This window comes from Drosophila gunungcola, unplaced genomic scaffold (assembly GCF_025200985.1).
Source record: "Drosophila gunungcola strain Sukarami unplaced genomic scaffold, Dgunungcola_SK_2 000077F, whole genome shotgun sequence".
NCBI classification, from domain to species: Eukaryota; Metazoa; Arthropoda; class Insecta; order Diptera; family Drosophilidae; genus Drosophila; species Drosophila gunungcola.
Window position 1 is genome coordinate 210126 of NW_026453240.1, and position 20051 is coordinate 230176.

The 20051-nt window shown below is 32.7% G+C and overlaps 2 protein-coding genes across 2 annotated transcripts in view; one reads left to right on the top strand and one right to left on the bottom strand.

The window, feature by feature from the left end:
• The window catches only part of LOC128264738 (uncharacterized), a 60602-nt gene that overhangs the window by 28113 nt on the left and 12438 nt on the right, over positions 1-20051 (bottom strand). The window lies entirely within an intron of this gene.
• Positions 11299-11889, top strand: LOC128264740 (uncharacterized). The gene is made up of 2 exons (XM_053000396.1): positions 11299-11523; positions 11585-11889. Exons 1-2 carry the CDS (start codon positions 11344-11346, stop codon positions 11756-11758), a joined length of 354 nt encoding a protein of 117 aa, XP_052856356.1. The 5' UTR covers positions 11299-11343; the 3' UTR covers positions 11759-11889.

Sequence of the window (20051 nt, forward strand, 5' to 3'; positions counted from 1 at the left end):
CCCCGAAGGCAGATTTTGGCTTGCCAACCGAACGGAAGGATACAGCATCCAAAAATCTTCTTTGGGGGCGGGGGTGCCACTGCTCACCCACCGCCCACCGCCCACTGCCCACTGCTCACCCACCTGCCACCCATTCACATTTTCCCAGTGAAGTTTATGCATATTAAACAGTTATCCAAGCGGAATGGAAGAGCTGACGGGAAATCTGGCGGGGAATGCGGAAAATTCGGGGGAAAAGCGGGGAGAAAAGTGGGAAAATAGGGGGGAAAAGAGTGTGTAACAGGAAATGAGAGCCATGTGAGCGGAAATTCCACATTACAAATTATGCAAATCACATGCGCTTTGATTATTTCACATTTTATTTTCATTTCTCTTAGCCTTCGACCTTAACTAACCTGTTCGTTTTTGGCCATTATTTAGTCGGTGAAACTCAATTTGAATTGTATATTGTTCAGCGAAATGTTTGTTGGCAACATTTGCACAAGGGTTTTAAGTGGAATGGATAGCAACAGCAGAATACAGCTTCTTATAAATATTTATACAGCAATGTAAAAATAATCTTGGATTGTTGACCCCAAAATAAAGCTGTTTCGTTCAAAAATATAAAAAAAATATAGGATTGTTAAAATTTAAGGAATTAAAATCAATATTTTCCAATAACTTCTATTCAAATTGTCTGAAAAATAAATATTCTTAAATTTTGTTGCATAGTTGCATCATATTGTAAATTATATACATCAAGGAGCTTTTCCCAAATTAAATCAAAATAAGTCTTATATTTAGACAAAAGCTATTTTGTTCAGAAACGTGCAAATAATTTTGGATTGTTGAATTTTTTTTAATTCCAAAAACAATATTTTCTATTGAATTTTCATAAAAAATATTAAGTATAATATTAATATACTTTAATTGTGTTCTATGATTCTGTGAATTAAATAAGTCAAGGAGTTTTTCCCGGGGAAAAATCAAGAAAATGTTAAGCATAAACATGACACTTAAAGACATTCTGTTCATCAAAAGGACACAAATACTTTGGCTAAAAATAAACACGAACCGAAGACAAATGAAACGAAATGGAACGAATCGAAACGAAACGACAGCCCAAATGTAATTCCACTGAATCTAAAAAACTCTTCATTTTAAAATCGGAACGTGCCTCGTTTGACTTTGGTTTCGATTTACATTTGGTTTCATGTTGACCTTTTTTATGGCCAAGATTTAGATTCATTCTTTTGTCGTAAAGTGCGTGAGTTTTCCTGTTTTTATTGAACCCAATTTTGGCTGCTTCTTATATACATATGTGCAAATCAACACGCATATACTTGTAAGAATGTATATCTAAAGGATACGAAAAATTGGCCTTGGCTGAATTTGGCTTGAATTTAGATACAATTTTGTCAGTATTTCATTATGGCATCTGCAACATTTTTGCTTAATTTACTGGAATATTTATGAGCATTCGCAATTTTACTAAAATCCCTGTCATCGAACAGGTCATATATATTGTGCTTGTCGATTTTTAGGCCATGAATTTGTCCGCATCGGATGGCAAATATCATTTACATGCGCTGAGCTCATTTTGTTCTCATATATATATTTTTCCATAAATTACGTAGACGCCATGAGGGTCAAGGTCAAGGACAAGGATCCATCTACTCGTCTCGAAGGTCCCACTCTGCCACTACGAGAATGGGAATTGGGAACCAGGTTGGTTTGATTTCGCCCTGAATAAAACTATAGGCTCATAATTGAAAGAGGTTTTGGCCCAGAATGTTTTGGGACACCGAATAAAAGCTTTCTAAAAAATGTTACTTAGTCTAAAAATAAAGATGAAGACATGTAAAAAGAGTTTTAAAGATTGTATTATTTTCCAGCAACTATTAATTATAAAATTCCTAAATTAAATTGTATTAATAAAACACAAATAACCCACAAAAAAAATAAATATATTAGAAAATAAAAATTGTGCTTGTAAAAAGTTAGAGATTTATTAAGTACATTTATTACCTTGTTAAGTATCTTTAAAAAATATTTGATTATAATATTAATAAAAAAAAAATATTTTATCAATTTAAATCTTTCTTTATTAGCAAAGATAATTATTTTTTAGTTATATATACATTCCTTAGCTGATTTTATTTCCAGTTTGTAAACCAGCTAAAGATATATTAAATACCATTATTTATAATTTATAATTTAATAAATTTTATATAATTGTAGGCTTACACAATTTTTCTTAGTATTATTATTTTGTTTTTAAATAATTTAGATTAGTTATTATTACATTTTTAAACAGGGATCATGTTTTATATATATCTATTATATGTATGCTTTCTCGGCCGATTGTTAAAATGTTCAATGAGTGAATTGTTTAAAGACCTTTAAACATTTTCAGCATTTTCCCCCACCTTTTAATTTTCCGCTCGGCCGGCCATTTAATCACCTTCAATTGCCGCTCCTGATGCGATTAGCACAAGGGTACCCCTTCCTATCCATTCACATCCATTCGCTCGTCAAAATGGTTGGCAGTGACATTCAGCCAAACTAGATTCGCTGTCAGGTTTTGTTGCTTAAGCGATTTTCACTGTCCAAAAAAAGGGGCGGTGAATAAAAACGACTTTGGCGGAAGGGGAGGGTGAGGCGGAGGCGGAGGGGGTTGAGTGTGTTGAGTGGGTGTAAAATTCACTGGCAAAATTGCAACAACTGCGTTGACAGCATTCTGAAGCCGAGATGTTGCGTGGAGGCCGCTGCCAGCTCTTGTTTTCATCGTCGCTTTTCTTTCGCCTCCCGGTTGCCTGCAATCCTTTCCTGAGCCATTTTCCCCATTTTCTCCTTTTTTCTTATTTTCCTCTCGCTTGCACAACTGTCATATTAAATACTTTTTCGAAATTGCAATTTAACTTTTATAGTAAGACAGGAAGGTGACAGTAGGCAGTGGGTGTAAAAGCCGTGAGAAAAACAAATACCAGGCGAAAAAGGCTACAGTGGGCCATCCCAAATAATGGACAAATAATTTGGATATTAATAATATAGTAAAGATACCCAAATGTGGCCAACAAAGTTTAAAGTACAATAATTTCATTTCAATTGATTTTATATTTATTTATTAATACATTTATTTTTAAAAAACAACAATTTTAAATCGATTAAATTTAAATTTAAATTTAAATCTCTATAAAAACATGTTGTTTATCATAGAAAAAAAGTGTATTTTAAAACAAAAAAAAACTTTTCATTAAATAAATAATTAAAATTAAGCATTCAAAATAAAAATGTATAAAGTATTATATTTATAAAGCTATTTTATTTTATTTAATGAAAATGTATAGCCAAATTAAATAATATTCAAATGTTTTTTTAATTTTGCCTAATAGAAATATTTTATAGGCAGACCACACTGTAGGTCCAGTAACTTTTCTCTTGAACAAACAAATAGTCCAGCAAGTTCTGCAGTGAACAAATCTACTGGCAAATGGCGTTCAAACTATTCGCAGCTTATCAATGGCAAACGGAGAAAGGGGAAAAGGACGAGTGAAAACGGGAGAAGGGGATAGAAGAGAGAAGAAAAGATATGGAGGGGATTGCTCTAACAATATGAAAAATAACTCAACAGTTGGCAAGCGGATGTGTGGCATGTGTGCGATGCGATAGTTTATTGAAAAGTTTCCCGCACACCACTTTTACCCTATTTATTCCCCCCCCCCCCCCCTTTCCCTTTCCCTGGCTAAAATTAAAACTTTCTCCATCGAAAAGTAGACGATAGAACCGGAAGGATTGTGTCGCAAAATAGTTTTCATTTTTCGCTTTTTACACTCTGCTGATTTTTCCCATAAAATCAAGTAAATACTCAGCCAAAAAAGAAACAAAAAAGTGTACCCTCTAAGTGTACCCTCTAACTTAAGGGAAGAAAGTGAAGCAAGTGAAGTGCAGCACCAAAAATAGATGACAAAGATAGCTAACAGCATTTTCCCGGCAGGAAAATACGAGCACTTCAGTACCGGGAAATTTAATATGGGAAATTCATGGGCAATCGAAGGAAATCAATGGCAAGCCAACTCCAATTGAGACAACTTTACAGCCAATCCAAAAGGAAATTAACCTCCAAGTTAAACCGCCAGTGGAAATGCGAGGAAAATAAAGGAAATTAAGCGTGAAAATAAAGGAAACTATTTTATTGAAGCTTTGATATAGTTATTATTTGGGTTATATATTTAATTGCCTTATTCTTTTTAACTAATGCTGCCAAAGAACGATGAAAAATATTATAAATTCAGAAAATGGCTTTGCTTTATTTAAAATTTTAATTGTAAAATGTACACTGGTAAATAAAACGCTGCAAATACAAATATTTTGTACTCCATTTATATATTTCTCTCTTACATTTTCATCTTGATTTTCATTTTCTTTTTTATAAATTTAATTTAGATTTAAGTCATACATAAATTTCATATTTTCCACATTAATTGAAATATTTGAGTACACTCATGGATTTAAAAATGCATTGTATATTATGTTGTTATTTAATAAATATCTTAAATATTTTAATTCCATAGTCAGATATTTTTATTACTTTTCAGTTCTTTTTATTAGCATAGGGAGTAATGCTACCAAATAACTAAGCAGAATATCATAATTTCAAACACATGGCTTGTTTTATTGAACATTCTAAATGTAATATTCGTTTTATTTTAGCTTTATTTATCCCCTCCTCCATTTCATTAATCAGGCTTTCATGCTGTTAAATTCCTATATAAAAAATTTTAATCAAATAAATTGTGTGTGTGATTGCTGTAAAAAAAAACTTAAATAAATGTTTATGCTTTTATTCGTAAAAATACGCCATCATAGACCGCATTGTCCTGCTGAGCGAGATGTAATGAGTTTTTTAATAAAAACTGACGAGGCATGGAGCACAGTATATAGCAGGACATAATGCCCACCCACTAGGTTCCCCCCTCCCCCCACCCCTAAACTTTCACATTCATCAGTGCTCACCATTGAAAATTCAAATATACAGCGTCACCTTACATTGGAAAATAAGGCAACAAGGGTAACTGAAAATTATGGCGGAAAAGAAAGGAAAAGAAAGGACGAAGAAGTCGGAGAAAGTAATACAATAGAAAGGCAGGGAAAAGAATACTAAAAAAGTCAAAAAAGGTTTGCACAACTCAGAGTAATTGAAGCGAGACTTTTTGACTGGCCGCTCTACAAATTAGTATACAAAAACTGCTGCAAGACAGTGCGTTTCAGGGCTGTACAATTATTAAAAATATTTTTAGAATGCCAGTTTTATAAATTTATTATGAAAAGATTTTCAATTTTTTTTAAATTTTTTGTTAAAAAAATTTGAATAGTTAGAAATGTACAAAGAGAAAACAGAGCTCTGAATTCGACGTTCAAGGTGCAAGAAGATAGTAAAAACAATTTAGTATGTTAGACAAAAGATTTTAGTAACATAAAGTAATTTAAAAAAATGCTTAATTTGTATAAAGCATTTCACTTTTTAAAATGTTTCGATATTTTTGCAAGTAAAAGTTTGCTGGTATCTATGTATTTTTCAAAGAGTTTATATTTTTAAAATCTAAAAGTCCTTTGGTTATGTTTCAAATTTATAATGATCAGTTTTTTGGTCCCTACTTTTGGAAATTGTTTGAATTGATTTTAAAACCCTAGTGATTTCTGTACAGCCCTTCAAAATCTGTAGCATTTAAATTCAATTTAGTAAAGAAAATTAACTGTAGTGTGTGTACTAGTAAAACCTTCATCCAAGTATATAAGTATATTAAGTATATTTTTTTAATTTATTTGTCCTCATGATGCTCACTGTTTGTAATTATTCAAAGTAATCTATCTATATGGGAATATGCTTATGTATTATTTATATTTTTTATATTTTTTCGTAGCTGACCGAATCAGTTACCTGGGCATTTGGGCATTTGTTGACCTTTTGCTGAATTTTAAACGCCATTCGCCGCAGGTGCGAATGTCGTGACTTGAATTCCCTTTTCTTGGCGTGCACCCGAACTTTTCTTCAATTTTCCTTCTTGTTTTTTCTTTGCGGTTGACCCCACCAAAGAGGAGTGGTGGAAGGTCAACAGCCGCTAGGCCTAGCAATCAACAAAAAAAGAATAAATTCTTACAACAAAACAAAGACGAAGGCGAAAAAAAGGAAATTACTTGGCGAATTGTGGAGAAATTTACATTTTATTTATTGATTAAATTCACCGGCACAAACAATCAGCCAGCTGAATTTATTACAATATTTCACCGCAACTTTAGTTCAAACCAGAGGCTTAAAAACGTAATTAAAAGCCATCTGAGTGTAATATATGGAATGTATGTGCGTAATATATTATCAGAATGTGACCCTTAGCCATAGGACTAATTAATTTAAATAGCTTATTTCACAGCGTTTCAGTGTTCACGATGATTAATCAAACGGTGCAGCAGTATTGTAACATATATTGGCATAAAACAAGCGAGATAATTGAAAAAAAATAGATTAAATAATTAAAATGTTGCAGCAATTTAAATGATCAAATTAAGTGACTAAGAAAATAGGTGTTTAAATTGACTACAACAATTTGTAAAGTTTTATATGAAATTTATATTTTGACTTACATATTAATAAAGGCATTTGGTTAAATGCGATTTTGTTGGTATGCTTACCTAAAAAGAAAAATAAAAAAGTCTTAAAAGTATGTTATCAAATAATATGTAAAAATATTTATTTCCAATGCTATATATACAACCTAATAATTTTAAAATTTCATATCCATTAGTTGGAAATTCGTGTAACAATGGTTAAGTTTCTATGGCAATTTTTGTTTGGTTGTGCATATTCATTTATAAGCTGCATGTCACACAAACAATGACCATCAATTTAGAGAGTAATTAATTTAAATGCCTATTTTAGCTAGATTCTCTGCCACAATGATTGATTAAACGTTGGCAAATAAATTACGCAGTTTTGTGAAAAATATCCATGCATATTAATATTGTTCATCAATTGGAAGCCTATCGCATTACGGGCCATGTAAATGCGGATGAGGACCTTCGACTTTCGCATCCTGCGGCAGGAAGTGAGTCAAAAGGGGGAAAAGGGGGGAAAAGTGGGTAAAAGGATAAGCAGGTCGCCCAAGCTCCGACCTTCGAGTTCGTTCCCTTTGATGTCGCCCAAAATGGTTGAAAATGTATATTAAATGTGTGGACTGAGTGGGTTCGTTCGACTACTTGACAATTAGCTAATAGAAAGTCGAATATAAAATTATATGGGTAGAGCGGGAGAAAAGGACACATACTTAGGAATAAAAGAAAAAAAAATAAACTGAAGGTTTTCCTAAAAAGAGTCAAGTGAGTAATTTGTAAAATAATGAATGACTTTTAATATTGTTAGTCTATAAAAGCTTTTAATCAAAAGAATGTATATAAAATGCCCTTTATATGGTTAGGTAAAAATCAAACAAAAATTTTAGTTTTTCAAAAATTGTTAAAAATTATTTACTTTTGAAAAACTTAAAATGTTAACTCGAAAATTTCTAAAAATGAACAAGTACTCGAGAACGAAATATAAAAGCTTGTAAGAGAAAATAAATGTTTTTGAAACAAAAGCAACAGCTGCAAACAATATTAAATGAAATGTTTTCTTAAATTTTTTCTTTTTTCTTTCTCTTTAAATACACTTCCCAAGGGTATAATACTTTTCAGTCAAAATTTTGCAACATTGTGAAGGTCTTAATTTTACATCGCCAAAGAAAATGAAATGCAAGATGTGGCACAGCTTTTTTGTTTTTGAATATATAAATTTAAATACATTTAATTTAAATACACTTTAATACAGTTTAAGTAAGGCCTTTTGGATTTTATTAAAATCGCACCAATAGCTGACACTGTAGAAATCGTTCCCACTATAAATTCATTGTTATTAAACTCGTAACTCATAATGTACTTGTTTTATTGTGTTGTATTTATGTGTAGTAACTGCAAGAGTATGTAAACATCAGGCTGAGAAAGTTTGTGTTCTTTCTTGTTTTCTCTTAATATTCGTTTTGATATGAATTGTTGTTGCTATTGTTATGCTTCCATAATTTTCAGCTTCAAAGTTTCCATTTCTCATTTTTATATGCACACTTTAAGAGCCAAATGTTGAAGGGTAGCAAAGAGTTATTGGCTTTATAACTTCTATTCAAATTTTAAAAAGAGAAATGTATAAAGAAAGTAATTTATAAATGTCCAAAGATGTAAAAGATTACAAAAAATCTTTTCACATTTTTAGAATTCAATTATAATTAATTTATTTTTCAAATGATCATTCATAAAATGCTAAAATATTAAAATAATTGTTCTCATATTTTTAGACTTTAACTTTAACTTATTTAATCTTCAAATGAAAACCACAAAGTAATGAAATATTTTGAAAGGGTATTTCTTAAGCTATATGATTTTCTATTTCGAATGTTATGATATTTTTTTGAGCCAGCAGTTGCAGTTGGCTGGGACATGAATGAACAATAACGTAACGAGACTTGGGAAAGTTGCGTTAAGCAAATTAGAAAGGAAATTCGTTCTCGCACCCACCCACACGCACACACGCACACATTCCGAAGGGGGCGGGGGGTGTGGCCGGATATTCGGAGGCTGGCAAGGATGAAGTTTTGTGTTTTCTTCTTTTTTTTTTTTGGGGGGGCCGTGTCGGTTGCTCTGGCTATTCCATTCTTGAAGTGCGCACTTCACTCGAGTAATTTGCCACGACACGCGCACTCACACACAAACAACACTCGTACACACACACACACACACACACAAACACACACGCACAATCACGCACGCACACACAGCTGGCAGCCATTTTGACACACACACACGCACATGTGCTGACATTTAGATTGAAAAACGAGCCAAAAAGCAAAGGAAACATATAATCGAAAAATGCTTCGCCAAGGGGAAATGATACAAAGCAATGTATTCGTGTAGCTGCCGCCAGGGGCCGTTACAGGTGTGCATATGCACAGCAGTGGCCAAAATAATAGATGTCCGATAATTGTATGGCTATCTTTGTGATTTTGAAAAATTCACTTCTCCAGACCATCATTATTAAAAAAATTAAAAATTTTAATTGGCAATTTTATGACGAATTTAACGGTTTATGACACTGCAACTTTAACCCATTGCTTCCAAGGGTTTTGAAACAAAAACCGTTTTTTTTAAGAAGCGTTTTTTGTAAATTTATTTTATGACCGATTTCGAGACTTTTTGTAAGAGGCTACATCATCATTTTTTGCAAAAAATGATCAAATTTTAAAATTTTTACCTGTGAACGCTATTCGATTGGAAATTTTATGACGAATCCAATGGTATATGATTTTCCATCTTGTGACCATGTTTTCACGAGGTTTTGATACAAAAACCTATATTTTAAGTGTTTTTTTTTGGGTTTCTAGAGATTTGTCAAATAAAAAACTATTAAAGCGTCCTCTTGTTGTAACTTGGCTAAAATTAGAGGTAGAGCCATAAGAGTGACTGTTTTGGACAGCTGACAACCTATACTACCCATCCACAATCGGTTTAGAGCCATTAATTGGGTTCTGATAAAAAAAAACGATTTTTGAACATCGAGTTTTTCAAAAATTACCTTTATGACCAATTTTCGCATCTTTGATAAGGGGGTACATCATCATTTTTTGCGAAAATTGGTTCAATTCTAACATTTTTAACTGTGAATGCCATTCGATTTTAAATTTTATGACGAATTCAACGGTATATGACATTCCGACTTTTGACCATTATTTCCCGGGGTTTTGGCACAAAAACCGAGTTTATAATATGTAATTTTTTAATTTTTGGAGTTATTTCAAAAACAAATATTTCCAAAGAGTCTTTTTGTTGTAACTTTGTCAAATTTAAACGCATTGTCATAATAATTGCTGTTTTGAACAGCTGGCAACCTAAACTATCTATCCCCGATCGATTGAGAAAAATGTATTTTGTTTTGATACCAAAACCCGATTTTTTAAAAAGCGCTTTTTGAAAATATATTTTATGACTAATTTTTAAACTTTTTGTAAGGGGTTGAATAAATTTTAGCTGTGAGTGTCATTTGATTGGAAATGTTATGATGAATTCAACGATGAATGACGTTCTATCTTTTGAATTTTACTACGCAGAGTTTCGACACAAAAACTGATTTCTTAAGTATTTATTTGGCTTTTTGAAGATTTGTCAAAAACAATAATAATATTTCCAAATTTCGCATTTTTGTTTAGCGGCAAAAATTCGGAAAAAATAAGATTTATTAGCTGTGAATGACATTCAATTGGAAATTTGTATTGCACAAGTTTGATTATGCATTAAACCATATTCTAAGCACGTTTAAAAACTTAACTTTATACAAATTTAGCAACTATTTTTTGACCTCCCCTGTACACATGTGTGTGTATGTGTATGTGCTGGTGACTGTGCGTGTGGCAAGTGAAGTGAAGTGAAGCGTATGCTAAATTTTATTGAAGTGCATACAAACAAACATGCCCGAAGGCGGTTCGCTCGGCCGGAGGGAAAACTGTTGACACTGCCCCCGTAGACTTTTCCCTCCCCCTGCCCCTGCCCCTGCCCCTGTACCACCCGCCCCCCGGCCCTTTGGACCAAGTTCGAAGCTTGTCGCTGGTAATTTTCCTGTGTTACAACAACAAAAGCGAAGGCAGATAAAGGAGAAGTGGCAGCCAAAGTAGATAAAGCCGCCGGAGTCGAAGCCACCTTAAATACAATTTAAAACCGTAGCCATCATGCCGAAGAACACTGCGAGAAAATGTGTACGCAAAAAATATAAAGCTAGTCAAAAATATACAACAAAAAGATAATAATGCATTTCAACTATAAATAACTGACTTTAAATTAATAAATATAAAAAAAAAAAAACTAAGTATTACCAATACTAAAACAAATATTTAAGCAATTGAAGAAAGTTAAACACAAACAATAAAAAAATAAAATGTATACAAATATTGTTAACACAAAGAAAGAAAAAAATAAACGTTTACCTAAAATTTCTTAATATATAAAATTTGAACTTTGTTAAACTTTTTTATCATCATAAACGTGTCTTTTCCAACAAAAATATGGATTATCAAAACCAGAACAGGTAGACAATGTAACGCGTTTTTAGGTGAAAACCGGAACAGACAGTTTGGACAAGATAAAGAGACTTAACTGATTAATTAGTTCGACGCAATATCATTTTTTTTCATTAAGTAAGTACTTGTAGATATCATGCTTCGCAATAAAAAGTGGGTAAGAATTGTTTTCCAAATCAGTTTGGTGTCTTCGTCATTGCGAAATAGTTATCGAAACATGAAATATCCCACAATTGTTTTATTCGCGCTTGCCGCATACGTTTTGCCAGCCTTGGCTGGAAATGACTACCTTTGGGGCGAGATTGGTGCCAATGACTACAAATTGGCCAAGGATACGGTTAAGAAGGCATTCTTCGTTGGCCTTGTGCAGTCCAAGAAATATGTGTTCAAGCAGTCGGTAATTATAATTTAAAATGATATTAATTATATTAAAAATAATAACAAGTGTGATTAAACAGGAGAATCTGAACGCTTTAACCATTACGGCCATTAGGGTTACCGACAAACAGAAAAGCCATGGAGCAACTGTTGTACTCGCTAGTGGCGGTCCTGGATCGAAAGGTGTCACTCTTAAATTTACGTCTGAAAGAGGCTATGGAATCAAGGATATAGTGGAGATATGGGGTCGTTAAAATACATTCCCAAATGTATCCGTAAAAAATGAGATCCTGTGCAACGAATTAAGGATGTGCTTGTGTTTCTAAATATACAGCCAAGATGAGGCAAAAATAAGGACATTTTATGTCCAAGCAACTCTTTAAAATTAACCATTTATTGTTATTTGTTAAATGGGCCAAGTCACCATGAAGGTAAGGATTTTATGACTGAAACCAAAAAATCAAGTGATATCCCTATTGCTGTAACAAGCTTAACTTGGACAAAATCGGTTAAATTGAAATTAAATCGTTTTAAAATACCTTATTTCAAATTATATTCAAAACAATCAATTTTGAACAGCTTGAAAATACTCTTTATTGGGTCTCTACATACTAAAATATTTTTTTATTCGACTCGAAGGACCAAAATGATGTAGGGGGCAGCTGTTGATCTTGGGCTTGCCAATAATTATCTCCGGAGTGCTTTGAACTCACAAAAATGATCTCCAATGGCCTTTAATGTGGCCAGAGCTGACTTTAGTTCAAAAAACTAAAAGCTATCTAATGGAAAGGAAAAATACTACAATATATTTTAGTAATACTAAACTTTATCTAATTTTAACCAAATTAGTTCAACAAAAATCTAAATCTAAATCGATATTGAATACAATTTGTCTCTGTGCTGACAGGTTACATTGGTATCACCAGAGACACGGTAGATAGAAAATAAATCCAAACAAATCGAGAACCCCAACAGAGTTAGCAACAAAAGCGATAAAATATACACATAGAGAGGGAAAGTGCGTCGAAGTTGAAATACACTTTGAGGGCTGTGTTGACAGACGACAAAAGCTGTTTGTGAAAATAAACAAATTAAGAACAGTGGGCACAGCTGATTGCGAAACTATGAAGAAACTTTGCGAAAATTTGCTGTAGACTAAGAAAATTAAAAGTGCTGACTTTTTGGGTTGGTTTTTATTTTGGGGTGGTGTTTTTAAGGGTGCTGTTTCCCCATTTTATATTCCACAGCCACTGATGACGACGATGCCAACGACACAAAAGTTGAGTTCAAACACTCAATCATTTTTGCACCCGACTATGCACACACACACACACACACAAACAAGCGCACACTTTAACACCAGCAAACATCTGTTGTGTCCACACACACACACACAGGTTCAGTGTAGCGTATTTGGCTATAAATAAATTTTCAATATTTTTCCTTCTCGCCACAAAAAAAAAAAAAAGGGAAGGGCGGAGCTCGATGGTAGGGGCAGACATTTTGAATTTTCTATCACCATTTTGGCTTGGTATTTTTTTGTGGATTTCCCGCGTTAACTGAATTGCAATTGAATTTAATTATTTTTAACGCAAACACGCCGGTGGGAAAAAAAAAAGAATGCCAGCAACGCTTAGAAAATCCTGTGGGGGAAATTTAAAATGTGTTTCAGTGCGCAACAAAGCAGAAATTCTCTAATCCCTGTGTATCAGCCAAAAAAAAAAAATATATATATATATATATATGAAAGCAACTCAATCAATGTGCTCCAACGACTCAATTTCAAACTAAGGTGTGTGTCAACACTTTCGGAAAAAAATCCAGTCAGGTCGTTCAAAGCAGTGCGAGCGAGAGGGACGCTGTTTGCTTTATTTATTATTAAATATAAATAATGAAAAATCAATAGAAATTTATTTATACATATTCATCAATATGTATACGAATTGCGCCCAACCGAGGACATCGCCAACAAAATGAACAACATCCCAACTGACACACACAAAAATACAGCAGACGACAAAAAATAGCACTTTATTTTTTTTAATTTAAATATATTATTTGATTATACTTAGAAATAGTAAATTAATATAAATTAATATCAAGGCAGTCCTTTGAAACATTTGCTTTAATAACACCTACAAATAATTATTTACTAAACATTTTTAGGACCAACATTTTTGTTTTTATATTTTAGTTTAAAGAATTTATTTGGTTATAAATAGAAACAAGAAGCAAGTTAATGCACCAGAAAAAAAGTTATTTAAATATTTTAATAAAAGAACAAAATTCAAAATTCACAGACCTAATTTCTTGCCACCAATTGTACTTTTAGGCCAAAGTTCATGAGACAGGGCAAAGGGGTAAGCAGCCACAGGCGCGGGGCTTCTGTTCTGAGTGAGGGAATTAACTTTAGGATAAATTTGTCATTTTGTCGAACCAAAAAAAATGAGAACGAAAAACACCGAGGGAAAACTCAATTATTTATGTTGTATGCATGTGCATGTAGCCATCTCTAAACGGATTAAAGGGTTCGGCCCAGAGGCGTTACACTCGTGACAGTTGCACCTACACTCACTGGTTTTCCCAACCATTTAGTACTCTTGAGCTGTCCAAATAAACTTCTTAAAACCTAAACCAAGTCTGACATAATATGGCAATATTTTTTTTATTAAACAAACATTTTTTTTATATCTTACTTACTCACAATTGCTGCCAATCAACAAATTGACTTTCAGTCAACATTGATATCAATAAGATAACTTGCATTATTATTGCTTACTTATCTATGAGCTGTATACCAAATGTTAGATTACCTACAATTGCAAGTAAAAGATACTACTTTTAATAAAAAATTGGTCATTTCACATGTTTGGTCATTACGTAAATATACAGAAACGTAAATTGGCAAGTAAACTTTAATAGATTTTATATAAATTCTTTAAAACAAGTTGCAATAGAAACTAAACTTTTAAACATGAATTTTAAACTTTGGGTATGAAAAATTTCTCTTTAAGATCATTTTTAAATTAATACCAGTAAAAGTATCAAAATAAAACTAATGTGGCTTAAAAATAAGGCTAGACTTCAGTTTTAGACTCTTCGGTATAGAAATGAAACTAGCAAGTATAGGGCTTATAATATTAAGTATAGAGCCAATACTTATACTTAAGTTTTTATATTTTAGTTATTATTTCCAATACACACTTATTAAAACAAAACTGTCACTCTTTTTTTTGTGTATACAGTAAATAAATCTAAATTTTGATGTACCGAGAGTAATTCAATCTGTTTCCTACTCAATCACACCCTGTAATCCAATCACCTTAATTACTTTCTAATAACTGGCAATGCAATCCAGCTGCTAACGAAGTCAACAAATTGTTGCAATAATGCCACCCAGTATGCCACAATAATCCGATTCCCAGAGCTCCGGTGGAGAATGTATATCTTTTAAGTTGATTGCTCTCCCAGGAATTCCAGCTGGATAAAAGAGATCTTTGTGCAAATTGAACACTTTTCACCCCTTTTTCCGCTCAGCTTTGCCCACTCCCCAAAAATTCAACGCTCAAGTGGCAATAAAGTAATAAGATTGCAAGCACTCCATTTCGTTTGTAATGTTGCCAAACGTGTATTTAAATTAATTGCATGAAATTAGAATTATATTGGCAATCGTCATGGCGAGGAATGAGTTTTTTTTTGATTATTCTGTTTGAGATTCACATCGATTACCCTGCTCCTTTAATTTATATCCGCACTCTATACTAATTGAATGAATGCGCAATTCAATTTTCGTTGCATTATTCATGGCGATTTTTCGGTGCATGCCAGCATAATTGCGGTCAATTAAATTTGCAAATTGCCAATTATAATTACAGCAAACAGCTACCAAAATGTAGGAGGATTTCTATATAAATTGAACTGAAAATTGCCATTTCAATTAACTGCAAGTCTGTCGCAGTTTTACACAATGCGTTTTGCTAAATAAATAAATTAGTTTAAATTATTGCGGGTCGATTGAGGAATAATAAAAGGAGTGCGCTTATATTTTAACCCTTAACGAAATTATCAAAGTTGTAATATCAAATTAACCCCAACATATGTTAATCCTTTTTAATACCCAATACCGACTTCTTAATTAACTGCTAATGCACCAATTAGTTTTCTATTCTGTTGGTTTTCCATAATTGGTTGTCTTTTGCCCGCCAACAAAATGAGGTTCTCTTGATTAAATGAAGTTGCGATTACATAATAATCCATCCTTCAGCTATCCAGCAATCGGGGCAATCCATCTATATTTCAGCAATTAAAATGCATTATCAACTGTCAAATGTCTAGTGATCCAAAATGTATGCTGCAGAAATGCTCAACTCAATTATCCCAGTTAATTGGCATATGCCAAGAGAGTGCTCAGTTATTGTTATTGAACATTTTATAACCACTGCACAGGGAGCATAAAAAGGCGTCTCTAATGTTATATTAACGTTCATATAACTTTAGAGATGCCTTTTTATGCTCCCTATACATATATTTTTTTATTTTCAAAATTAATTTCCTCTAAAGGCTATTAAATTCGATTGCTTTCAAAGCAAATTCCTTTGGGTCTATAAAATGTTGTACATTTTGTTTAACAAAGAGTGTTAAATTAAAATATTTAAGGATATTCATAAAATATTCGTAAATATATTTTCTTTAAAATTTATTTAATAAAATATATTTTTTTAAAACAAATGTAATTTTATTGCTCAATAAAATGTTGAAAAACTAGTAGTTTGTTAATAAACTTTTAAAAAGATTGAGAGAGTACTCCTTCTTACATTTTAAATTAAATTCCGCTAGATTTTTCTTCAGTGCACTTGTGGTTATTGATGACTGCATCGCCAAAATATTGAAATTCGACCGATGATCATCATCAGATGATGAAAATGATTTGTCGTCAAGCCACTCAAATGCAAAGCGTTTACACTGAGGTTATTTTGGGTGGAGGATGGCTGAATGGGCGGATGGGTGTGCTGAAGGTCACAGTTTCCAGGGGGAGGGGGACAGACTGTGTCCCCCACCCCTTTTTGGGGCTTCACGTTTCATTTAATTTCGGTTTGTTACGCAATCAAAATGACTGACAGCTAAATATGCATATTCAATTATAGAGCGAGCAGTTGAAAGGAAAAGGCAAACAGAATTGGGTTGGGGATTGCCTTTTGGCGATTCACAACCTCACCCACACACAAACAAAACCACACACACTTACACACTCGCACACAGACAAACAAAACCAAAGAAAACACAGAAATTCACTGAGAATTTCGCCTTGAGATTCTTCTAATTGGAGAAAAGCAGACGAAATTGCAGTTGCTCAATTTCAGTGGTTACTTTGCAGCTGAATTTTTCGGCTTAAGTCAAAGAAGCCACAAAGTAAAATAATAAAGCTTATTTTCCCCCATTTCAGTAAATTTACACATTTAACTTTCGACCTTTGAGATGTATTAAAAGTAATAAAATGCTAACATTTGCAAAACCGTTTTGCTTACATATTACATAAATAAAAAGGTTGTTTTGGTTTTATTTTTTGAGAAATTTACACTTAACAAACAAAGGTTAAGTTAAATAGAATTATATAATTTTAAATAAAAGTAAATATGAAAAACATTTCATCAATTTAAAACAGTTCCTATTTGATTTAAATGCATTTTAATAAATTTAAATATTGTTTAATTTAATTTTTAGATATTAAAATCAATTTCGAAAATAGTCAAATACAAAACGTAAAAAAACTAGAATATTTGTATATTTAAAATAACTTAAACCGCAATGGATAAAAACGAAAAATATTTAATTTGAGTACAAAATATTCGACTAACTAGGTTTTTTAGCCAGTGTACATTTCATAAAATACATTTAATAACATAGTACTTAAAGTATTAATCCGACTAATTTCAAATTTTGGGTGAATGTTCTTGTAATATTTTTACTAATTTGCTTTATTTAATATTGTATTCCGATATTTGTATTATTCTTGTCTTGAAGCTCGCTCTTGATTACAAATTGTTGCCCCTATGGAATGTCAAATTGATCATTTCATCTGTAACTTCTTTTCTGCCCACTGCCTTTAGTCCTTTCTGAAGTTCTGAAGAGCGGCGTTAAGGAGGCGGACAACTGGCAACGAAGTGCTGACGAGTGTCCTGGCCACGGGTAATGGAAGTAAAAGGAGGCGAACAAAGGGCCAGAACCCCCTCAGAAAGCTTGAAGTGCACACACTTTTCGACACTTGTAACACACAGGGTTTAAGAGGGCAGATGACCAAGTCAGAGGGCACTGCGTATTCCGGGATAAAAAACCAGCTCAAGAACCCAACACTTTAGTTCTTGGATTTTTTAATAGTTTTTTTAGCTATTAAATATTTATTTTCGTATTTAATACTTTGTTTGCTTCTCAAAGTATGTATCATCTAAAATATATATATTTGTAAGTTGTTTGCTGTGCAAATATGAAAGGAATTTATTATGTGTTTTATAATGTGTTTCTCTACCAAAAGTTTATGTTTAAGTGAAAATATCAACCCCAATTTTGGGCAAACTTAGACTTCAGTAAAAAGAGTACAAATTTTTTTTTTTTAGTATTTTTAAATATTTTGTGCCTTTTTGGCAGCCTCAAACTGCTCCAAATTAAATACTGGATATAGCAATTTGTCGACCCTTAACCCTGTGTGTGTGTGGGTGCATGTTGAATGGGTGGAAAAAATAGCAGAAGCAATTCCTTAAATAGAAACACACATAACCGTGCGAAGCCTTAACCCTTGGCTGGCCAAATGGGTCATTAATTGACAGCGGGGTCCCCGTGCGAAACTTCATAACCGGAGTGGCTATGGGTTAAGGATATGGACACCACCCACAACCCATCGCCCACCGCCCAATGCAACAGCCACGTCCTTCAAACTCGTCACCTGTCAGACTCCTCGTTTTCATTACACTGCTAAAAAAAAATAGGTACTAAATATATATCTAATAAATTTAATTATTTTTTTTGCTTTGATTTTGCTTTACTAAAAATAAGGAAATACTACATTTTTTGAACTATTTTTTTTGGCTATTGCGGAATAGATTTCAGTATGTCAAATATTATATATTAAACTTAAAAACAAATATTTTTCACAATAATTAAAACAAAAAAACCATGCAATTTTATATGCATTAAATTTAAAGTAATGAAATATATTATTTTTAATTTAAACATGAAATTTACAATTTTAGATTTTATAGCAAGATATTTATTTAAACTTTTCCATTTATTTATCAGTGCTTATACCTTGTTTAGATCTAATAATTTCCACAATAATTTAAATACTAAATCATGAAATTTAATATGCATTGAATTTAATATTGTGAAATAAATAATTTTGGATTTAAAAGCAAGATTTTTATTTACACATTTCCAATTTTTATATCTGTATACTTTCCGAGGTTCCGAGCTGACCACTTACTCCTGGGGGCCATGTGCGCTTTATGGCCTCGCCCACACACCACGCCCATAAATACTCCAGATGTGCGGGTCCCTAGCGTCCCTAGCGTCCCAACATCACCCATCACCCATCATCGTCATCATCTTCACCCATCATCATCATCATGATCATCATCATTTGTCCTAAGCTGAATCTTTATTTCATTTTACTTTCAGCACCGTTTTTGTGCCAAGCTTGCGAATAATAGAAATCATAATGGCAACGCCAACGGACAGGAAACGGAAACAGGACCTTCACCGCACGTGAATTATATATAATCGTCTGAAAATTGAACGTGATTCTAGGAAAATAAAAACTGAAATATGTGCAATTTTCATTGGTATTATGTATCCATTAAATAAAATCTGATATTTATTTACCTTTAAGAACTGATTTATCCATTATTATCGTTTAAATAAGGAAAGGTATTAGAAAAAACTTCACATATATTGTTTTTAGGTTTTAAAAAGTCTATTTGTTAAATGGGTTTAGTTTCTTAATATTTTTATAAAAAAACCAATTTGTTTTACAAATCAACAATGAATTTGGTCCTTGCAAATTCGTTATATTAATTTTTTTGAATGAAGCTATTCGAGCATTTTTTTGAGCTTAGCACATTAAAGTTCATCATCACACTTAATTTTTCTAATTGTTGTTCCATGCAAGGGATAAACTGATTTGATTTCCAGCTCTTTAATTTCGCTTTTCTCAGCGTTTAGTAAAGTTTTAAAGCCATAGTTCTCCGGCCACACCCAAGTTGGCCAACATACACCAACACAAACTAACACTTTGATTGTTTTGCCTGCATTGGGGGATGCAGTGAAAATATTGTTGCCCCAGTGCGATTTTTTGTTTCCCCATTTTTCCGTTTTTCCCATTTTCTCCATTTTCCCGGCTGCCTGTCGGCCGCCTCCTTTCACTTTGCCTTCCTGTTTTCCTTATATATGTTTGGTTTTTTTTTTGGGTTTCTTTTTTTTGGGTCCAGCGGTGCATCGATGTAGCCCCCTTTTGACCTGAAAAAGAGAGCTATGTGCAGTCTATAAATCATCCAAACC